This window comes from Anopheles aquasalis, chromosome 3 (genome assembly GCF_943734665.1).
Source record: "Anopheles aquasalis chromosome 3, idAnoAquaMG_Q_19, whole genome shotgun sequence".
NCBI lineage: Eukaryota > Metazoa > Arthropoda > Insecta > Diptera > Culicidae > Anopheles > Anopheles aquasalis.
Window position 1 is genome coordinate 49,368,549 of NC_064878.1, and position 10,000 is coordinate 49,378,548.

The 10,000-nt window shown below is 47.8% G+C and overlaps 1 protein-coding gene across 1 annotated transcript in view; it reads left to right on the forward strand.

The window, feature by feature from the left end:
* The first annotated feature begins 9,238 nt into the window (after window positions 1–9,238).
* Window positions 9,239–10,000, forward strand: part of LOC126576422 (tyrosine-protein kinase Dnt) — a 43,946-nt gene continuing 43,184 nt past the window's right edge. The window contains exon 1 of the mRNA XM_050237688.1: window positions 9,239–9,401. Coding sequence (XP_050093645.1) covers window positions 9,239–9,401 — 163 coding nt within the window. The remainder of the gene's footprint in view (window positions 9,402–10,000) is intronic.

Below are 10,000 nucleotides of genomic sequence, written 5' to 3' on the forward strand. Positions count from 1 at the left end.
TTCGCCTATATGATGCCTTTCAGTGACACACAAAAATCGAACCCTCTCCTTCGCCCATTCGTGCGGAATTCAATCAATAGATACTCAATCTTGATTGTCAATTACGAAATCTTCGAGTGAATCAATCCTGCTATGAGAGTGCACAGCAGTCCCTGGCTAAAGTAATTCCCCGGTTTATGACCACTTAAGTCTAGCGTTTCCGGGCGATAATCTTTGCATTTCTGATTGCCTCTCGATGACGTTCATAACTGCGTTTAATGCACTACAACGTACGACAAGAGGCATATCCCCGGCAATCTAACACTAATTAAGTATGGGCACTGCCCCTCGAACTTGTATGTTTGTGCAACCATCAGGTGCTCTGGTACCGTTTGGGTAGAGATGAGATCCTGGCAAGAGTATGTTATTAGTATGGTAAGAGAGCATAAATTCATGAGCACAAACCGAACGGATATCCGGATATCGGTAATACATTTGCAATTCTGCTCAACGAACAAATGACTTTGTAATTATTCGGTTACGAGATGATCATTGAAATCAAATGCAACGTGCCCGGATGGTGCTGTGCAGCGTGTGCAGTTGACAGCAGGTGGAATATCCTTTACCGTGGATGATCAACCATTCTGCCAGTTGGATAGTTTGTTTCCATGGTGTGCGAGGATGAAGTTAATCATGTTGATGTTATTGACCCTAATGAACGCCCTCGAGAGCTGGTTGCTACAAAGAACCAGTGGCGTTCAGCTCATTTTTCCTGTAGTCTATTTCCTTTGATTTGTACAACAAACATCAAACAATGTGCCGCGCCAGAAATGACCAGAAAGTCATTGATGTGCGTTGTGTGTTCTGCCGAGCCGATGGCTTATTTCGTGAACCATAAAACCACAATCAAACGAAATTAGTTCTCTGGCCACGCGTGGTCCGATGGTCGTACGTTATGTTGTTTCGAAAAGGCAGCGGAGTGGCGAGCTGTGTTCAGGCGCAGGATTTTATGGACAGAACCGAACCTATTCGGTTTGGCCTTTTGCTTGGAACGTTATTGGAATTCACTCTTCTGAGGTGCGCCCATGTTATGCGTGTTTCTTCGCTGTAATTCGCCGAAGTTATGTTCTTCTGACCATACTAACTGCAGTGAATGATTTGGTGGCGCGCAGTTTCGGAACTAATTCATTCGGAGTCGAGAAAAAGAAAGGAATCGTAACGAACTATCATGAAAGCGAAAATCTATTTCATTTTCGATTTCCTTTTCAGACAATGTTACTGTCTGCCATAGCAGTCCATACAAAAGGTTGATGTTATTTCTCATTTGTGTAATGTTGGGCACGCATCAAATTATGTTCATGACCACGCAGAGCATCGCCAAATTCAATTCATGAAGAGGTGTGCACGATGTTCGACAGCCTATGTTGCTATTATAGTGTCAGCATGTTTTTCCTTTACCTCGAGGGTTACACAGTTGAGCGGGCCGGAAATGAAAATCGGTTTGATTTGTTTCCAATTTCCTCGGGAGCATTTCCATATTTGCCTCTTTTTCAGTCAATTCTGTGAATTCGTAATCTAGCATCCACTAGCAGCTCTCACAAATTAACATATACCGCGTTCAGCAATGCGTTCCTAGACCCTACCCTCCTCTTCCTAATCAAGCCCCTGTCGATTTCCGAGAAGCCAATTGAGAAGCCTTGTTCAGGGAGGTCGTTTTCCCCTTCGCTGAAGAAAAATGAAAATTTGGCAACCGCTTCCACCAACCGGTCCAAATTTCCAATTAGATCGCATAATTTGTGCAGCCTGATTGGCCAGATGATGGTTTAAACACGAAATTTACGAAGCGAACCTCACGGCAAGACAGGAAATGTACATTTATGCCAAAATTATGCCTTCACTCGGGGATGTGAACTTGTAACCGGGGCCGTACTGATGGAGGTCATTTCATAATTTATGTCTGAACGATTGCCAAAAATGAAATAATATAAAATCCTTCCATCCACCGGCAGGCCCTTCTTTGCTCCTTATTTGGGGCCGCCCTGGACGCCTTGACTTGAACGGAATTGGGAACCTTCGTTCATCGGTCGGTACTTCGTTCGTAGTCCTGTTCTGCTTCCGTTGTTTGCTTAATTTCGCTTCCTCTCCTTTCCCTCTATCTTTGGCGGCCGGGAAGAGATATCATTTGCCTAGAAATGGCTGCTTGATCCCGGCGGCGACCGTGGCGGCCATCGTGACGCAATTTCTGGCGCTCTCGGCGACCTTTCGATGATGCCGCTCACAAGTATATTTACACAACCGGCGCACCCAGCATTGGACCGGAAGCACAACCACCGGTAGCCTACCCTCGGCTAGGCCAACAATCCGCACCGTCTTCCGCGACTCTCCTTCATTCTTCCCCAAAGTACAACCAAACCATTTCTTGGCATGTCAGCTCCACGGCTTTCTTAGCGAAATCGGATACTGTTGCTGCTGCTGCTGTTGTTGTTGCTGTTGGGCCGTGTTGTCTCCCCCTCGCCAGCCACACGCGTTGCGTAAGTTTCATCTTCAAAGAAAGTGAAATTCGTTTTATATTTGTATTTCGATAACCACCCCGCGGCGAGGCCAGATAGCGATGGAGGCGCTACCGAAGGCGCCTCCATTTCATTTCCCTTTCTCCCTGTGTGTTCCTCTCAGTGCTATGACTCACCGGAAGAAGGTCGATCCGTGACCGAGGGTGACCGAAGGGACCTTTACTGTGTTATTTTTTTTGTTTCAAAAAATTAAAGACTAGCTGTCTCGTCTTAATGCAGAGGCGCATGGTCGAGGGGAGGGAAAACATGATGCTCATCATCGGGAAATTTTTTAGCCAAAGTCGGGCTCCATTTTCATCTCTTTTTGAGCAGGGTGTGAGAAGAATGAACTAGATTAGGTGAATTCCTTTGAATATTTTTTCTTGAATGAAAATCGTTCAAATTTACTTTATTCATTCCATTGCTCAATATTAAACTGTGCAGACCGTTAATGCAACAGGGGTTTTGCTAAAAACTGAATAAAATATGAATAAAAGTGAGTTTATGTGAATTATTGTCTGGAACGAGGTGCTTGGAGCAATGCGTCCATAATTCAATTGCATGCTCTACCATTCTCAGCCCGTTGTATGGGCTTTGCATGCACAAGAAGAACTGCTGAACAGCATCCAATTAAAACTGTTCTCACTTACTCGCCCACAGTTGCTGCTACAGCTGCAACAGGGCTTAAGCAGGTGGCAGCAGAATCTGCTTGCTGCTGCACGCGATGATCCGCTTACTTATGCCGTGAGCGTGTGATTCTTGGGTTAGCTAATAGAAGCTGCTACCTGCTGCTGCTGCTGCCGCCAAGATGAAGCGAAATTTGACGGATGAATCCTTGAAAGATACTTAAACGCCATAAGCCAACGCCGAGCCCAAGGACCCTGGAGTGGTGCTTCGCGGACAGAGCACGGCTCGCGGTGCTCGTTGCACGCGCAGCATTATGAAGATTTATTTCCGCGGAACAGTGTACGGCGATTGTGTAGCTCTTGGCCGTGTCGCTTCTACCACCTGTGTGGCCTACAGCTCGAAGGGAAAAGCGTCGCCGGTGTCGCACAAGATCGGTTGGTTAAATTACAATTTATTCCAAAAGCTTCATCGCATTACGGTTTGCGGTAGCACCGGGTAACGTTAAGGTAATGTGCATTAAAACTAAATTTCAGATTTGCATTCCATTTGGTTTCGTTTCGCAAACTTTCGCTGCGTGTTCCTTGGTGGAGCAGCTGCACGCCATGAGGCCATGGTGGCTGGCATGGAGACGGATGAATATGGTATATAATTACGTTCAGGTATAATACAATTATGCAAATTTATTCCCTCTTCTGTGATCTCAGATTTATGATTGCATCTCGGTTTTCCCAACAGCGAGAGGCAACAAGCCTCAAAGATGGAGATTGTTTTCAATACGTTCCAGGTGCGTTGCAAAAGACGTTGTATAGATGATGTTTTCTTGATTTATACAGACAGTTTATCGATCACCCTGGGTATGCTAGGTGTCGTTAAGATTGTGCTAGCTTCCTGAAGAGTATCGCAGCAGAAGAAACACTCGGGAGTTCTGCAAAGAATAGCCCCAAAGGACATGCTTAACACGCGCCAGACAAACTGCCAGATCTCTTCACCTCACTTCACCAGCACGAGGACAAGACAAGACAAGAGAGACCTTTGTCCGGTCAGCAACACCTCGGAACACTAACAGCAACTGGTAAAGGCTGGAGACTCCAGCGAGAAGGAGAGAACCGTCGTGAGGTGATGAGTGCAAGGAGCCACTCCGAAACTCGGAAGGCACACAAAGAAGATGAAAATTTACTGTTCCTCTGTTCCGGCGCTGTAAAGTCCGGTTATTCAACGCAGCGCCTCATCGACACTCTCTGACCTGTCCAGACACTGACCCCGAACTCGCGCACACACAAGCACACACGAAAACGGAAGTAGCGAAAGGGGTTTCAAAAACCGTAAATTACAATCAGACGACTCCCGACGACGATGACGACGTACCGGGATGGTTTCCGGAAAGTCCCGTGCGATGATGTGCCAAGCGAGAGCGAGCGCTTGTGTTCCGTGTTCCGGTTTTCTCCCGGACGCATATAATCCCGTGGCCCAGGCGTGAGTGAAAGGGGGGATGAAACATGTAGCATCATCATTCAACGTTTCATCGGGAATTAATGGCTTAAAATATTCATTATTCAGGCTGCAGCAGCCCAGCAGGAACCAGAGATCGCTCCTCGTCTCCACTTGCACCTCTTCTTCCTCCTCTTCTAGTATGTCACGAGATACGGTCCTCGGTCACACACAGGGCCCGTGGATGGGACCGATGTTTGTCGATGACTGATGTTCAATTGATTGACGCTTCTTGGCGCATGTGCTGCTGCTGCTGCTGCTGCCGTTGCTGGATTCTGCTGATAAACCCTGGACTGGATATCGACGGCAAGAGTGACACACCAACACACAGAGACCAGGCCCCCGGGAGAAGGACGCTGATGATGATGACACCGAGACCGGAAAACGCTTGTTTCAGACGAGACAGACCAAGGCCACCACCACCACCAGGCCCTAGGCCCCCGAGCGTCGAACGAACCGCTAATGTAATTAGTCATCGCTTGCGAAACTGCTTGAACCCCCCGGTTTGGCGCCGAGAGTTCAATCGACCGCCTCGAAAATCAACCTCAATGCCTGTCTAATAAAGCGCTTTTTCGGGAGATGTAAGGGAGGTTTTCCCGGGGAGGTGGGAGGTCTGGGAAAACGGAAAATCCTTGGCAGCATGGACGAAGGATCACTACCGAAGGATGGGCTGGCGCCGCCTTTCCAGAGATCTAAAGGGATCAGGATAATGAATCCTTTTGTTTGATAACATCATTTTTCGGTCAAAGAGTGAGACGAATAGATTAGTGGACGAGCTTCATGATACTAACCTATTAGATAAAGTGCTAGGATGTCCACTGAGCTACAGCACTAGGAAGCCAAAAGAACGTTTTCGGTCACCCATTGGCCAAGGATGGAAAAGTGCTGTTCTGCAAGGTGTTGCCCAACACTTCACTGGCATGTCGTCGTCGCTCGAAATGGCAGCCGCTTGTGGTGCATTCGAAACAATTTGTCGACAGATCAGCTCAAGTGCTGTAATGTAATATTCACCTAACATCGTCACAACACTAGCCGGAAGCGATGCTGACAGCGTTTCAGCCGTTCCCCAAAAACCCAAGCAACTTATTCTTGGGCAAATGTTAAAAACCAATTATCACGCTCGGCAGAACGGATCCAGCTCAAATGTGTGCGAGTCTGTCGCTCTTGTCATCAAGCGCGTAATTGTCATGAGCAGAGGGTATGTGTGCCGCTTATCCCTGAGGGCCCTCTCGTACGCTCGCCAGTATACGAAAAGTATTCCTACAAACATGGGCACCTACGTACGGGTGTACGTTGTACATGGGTGCCGCATAAGTGGGCATTAAATTTATGCTCATCAAGGACCTCGTGTGATGAGCTCGGTGTGTGAATTGACACGATTTTAAACGGAAGTACGATTCCCCTGCTTCCATCCTTCATCCTTGTAGTACTAGAACGGTAACGCGAGCTCCAGCAGCGATGGAAAATGGCCGACAAGCCTTTTCACAGGTTGTTTGACTGACGGGCGGATTGTTGGAACTTGTGATACTTCGTTTTCCGGGTAAGCAGAAGAATTGAAGTGTACTCCAACAGAAAGCACTTAAGAGGAGTAAAATGGTGAAACATATGTAAATGGAGAATCTTTCTCGACATTAATCTTTTGCGGAATTCCGCTAATTAATGAGAACTCGGTTGTGATGGTGACGCTTTAGAGAGGAGGTAACAAGGAAATGACTGAAAATTCCAGATAATTTCAAGGGTATTTCAGTGTTTCCTTTTTCTCGTTTCATCAACACAGAGAAACACTAATTTCTTATAATTTTCTAGCTCCCTAATGTACTTAAACTGTATGCATATTATCCAAAAGAAAAAGTTTGCATTACCGCAATATGAGGATCAAGAAAAGTTTGTCCTGTAACAGCGACTATGGTCACACTGAGATCCAAGTCTAGGCTTTCATCTAATCAATAGAGAGCACCGAAAGATCAAAATTGGTCTGTGATTCACGCACACCATACTAAGCTCTTCCCTAATCCCCTGGCACAACTTACACTGGCGAGCTGGACTGAGAGTTTTGCTGCCCCCAAAAAGCTTAATCCTGTTTGAGTTTAGTATCCCCTCTGTCCCTCTGGCTCTGGAACATTATTTCAATATTGTTTCAGATGGCGGAAAGTATTGCCTCAGAACAATCGAACGAAATACCATAAATCAATTAACTCCGGGACAAGTGGTTTAATCGTGCGAAATAGAGTTCCCGTAGCCGGTATCAATGCCAGGGACTCTATGAAGCTAATTCACCCTGTGTTTCGCTCCTTCAAACGCGACCTTTGCTATCCTAATACACTTTGAAGGATTTCCATCGAACTAAAACTTGGGATTCACTTGGGCTAGGGGACAGGAAGTGAAGCAATAAAGGGCATCCAGTATCCTTCCGAACACGAAACCAACAACAACACTTGCAGCTCGCGTTTACTCGCACTCCACACATCACTGCACGCAATGCAGATGATGCACTCTCGCGTCTGTATGTGTTTCTATATTATGCTGCTGCACCACTTGACAGTGCGCTGCACTAATCCTCCACGGCCACGCACAACCAGATAGGGCATTCCGTCCCCCCGGGGGTTAGGAGGCATGCCACTTGAGCAGCGCAAACCGAGCGAAATACCGGAAACCTGACACGTGCTTTTCGCATCTTTCAGGATCCGCACTGGTGCACCGGTATCAGTACCGGGGAGAGGAAGAAGTGCGAGAATCGTGAAAATATTTGCTGGTGGCGGTCCGCCGGCACCCCCTCAGTGTGCCGGCACCGGCATCGTCGACAACAACAAACATACACCCGCGCCCTCCACTGTGCACCCCTGGCGTTGCTTGGTGTCCTGTAATGGCTCGCTCGTGAATCGTCCCGGAATGTGATCTAAAATGGCCGACTGAATGTGAGTGCGCCAAGGTATGCAACAAGTCGTCCTTTTGGCACGATGAAAATGGGGGAAAATGAGTGGTGCGCATGCGTCCGGAAAATCCCGATCCCGAGACGGACACGAAAAGGATCCGGCAGTCTCCTCTCGTTGACCAAGCAGGCCAAGACGGGGTTTTAGTTCAGTTTCCATCGACACTCGTAGCCGTCAGGATCGAAGCGTCCTCGTTCGGTGTCGCTCGTTGTAAGTGCGGTCGTTCTGTGCTGTGTGTGCCGGTGTTTTTCCACTGCATCTTTCTGTTCTGTTTTCTTTCCATTTTCCACCCTCTGAGGTTTGTGTTTGTGTGAGAATTGTGTGTTTTCGGCGTTGTGATCGAGGAAGCTTATTCGCCTGCATCGCAGGTTGTTGACGCAGTTGTCTCACGTAGTTCGTGCGACGAAAGTGCAATTTGTCTGAAAAGGAGAGTGCGTTGCATGTTTGCCCGGTTGCCAGGCAACCACCGACCATTTACCGAGCTGATGCTGCACCACGCGAGTGACAGCCAAACAGCGTTGAATGCGTCGCTACAATTGAATTAAACCGGAAATGCATAATGCGCGCGTATTTACTCGGCTCGGCTTCCATCTCGTACCGATGGCATTAATATCTAATTATGCACGACGATGACAAACGACCAGCGAAATGACAACAACGATGAAAAACAACGCACCGAACCCCCTCTGGTGAAAACAGGTGGATTTGGGAGAGTGGAGTGAATGGAAATTATTCATTACGAAGCCCAAATTTTCCACGTGACCATCACCACCACCACCACGAGCATCTACCCGTTGTCTGTCGTGCGTTCCGGTGCGGATTATGTGCAGTGCAGTGTGTCTGTGCCGCGACGATGATGATGATAAGGCACCACAATGCATCATCGCAGGATGCGAGCGGGCGCGCGTGCGAGAGTGCAGCTTTTGGATGATTAAAATTTCAAAAATTTAATCCAATCGAGCGAGCGGTCATCATGCATATTTATCGTCGCGTAAATGCGTAATTGCACCAACAGAAATGGCCACAGCATGTGGTCGCGACCGAAGGAGTGACTCGCGCACATTACGCTAACGAGCACTTTGGGATCGCGCGGATCCGAAGAGCCGTGGTGTCTCTCGAGGGACAACATCCCGCGACGGTGCGATTAGTGGTGGAACCACAAACACCACAAAAAGGGGCCCCTTGATGGGCGCGATTGTGTTTTGGGGTAGTGTTTGAGCAATGTTTTTCTTTCATTTTTCCAGCGACTTGACGCGCTTTTTCCGCTTCGTGCCACGTCAGATAGTGATTGATCCGTAGATCTGTTTCCGTGAAAGTGGCCAAGTGTTGTGTGCACGATTGACGCCCAAGAAGCTGCCATGGAAGTGCTAATGGGCCACTGCAAACCAGTGTTTCGGTCACGATGAAAGTGAACGCGTGGTCAACCAACGTCCCCCACATTCGGTTTCGAGGTTACGCATCGGGCAAAGCAGGAAACGGTGCGTGAAAAAAGGGAAAAAGGAAAGAAACATACAAAACACAGCCCAAAACCGAGCAACCCAGCAAGGAGGTCGTCCATGGCCTAATCGTTGCCATGGTGCCATCGGTTGCGACCACGCCGCTGCACGACGACGTTCCGGTCTTTCTGTAGAATCGTCTGTTCCTCCTGTGGGTTGATAGGTAACCATGGGCCTTCATCATCGGTACGATTGTCGGTTGCAATCGTCGCCGGTTGCCTGGTGGCCTGGTTTGGTGCTAGTGACCACCGTGCTGCTCAGTGGATTACCCCGGCCCGTCAATGGATACTTCGACCTCTTCCTCAACCACTCCGAGATGATCAAACTGATGGGTGAGTGTTGTGGTTTTTTCGCTTTGTCGAACGATTATCGAGACGAATATGGAATTCTTTTTCTTCTCTGCTCTGACTCTAAAAGGACGTATTGAAATGATTTTCAACTTTTGTTATCTCTCAAATTCAAATAAATCACTCAACATAGTGGGTGCCACCATTTGCGGAACGGTTCGGGAATCCATCATACAAAACTTGAATCCCTTTGCCGTTTCGTTATACGAGGGGAATGTGTTCCTTGCTCTCACGATTTCAAGTACCTCCTTCCCTGTGTGTGCACCGAGCACTGCGAGCCCGGATCACGCATGAGGGATGAAAGATGAAAGCAAAAATAAATTGCCAAACAACCGTCAATCTCTGCCAGAGCCTGGGCGGTTAAGGTGGCCAATTTTTTAGGGGAGGGGTGAGACTGGATTTGGTTGCAAACTTTGCCAGCCCGTCCGTCAGACAAAAACCGAACCCCTTTTTTCCAACCCTTCGAACATTTAAAAATTCACGTTTACCGCACACACCCCTTCCTTCCGAACACAGAACGATAAATCTTCTGGAGTGGATGAAGTTGTTTGTTTATATCGGCATTTTTGTGTAGGAAAAAGGGG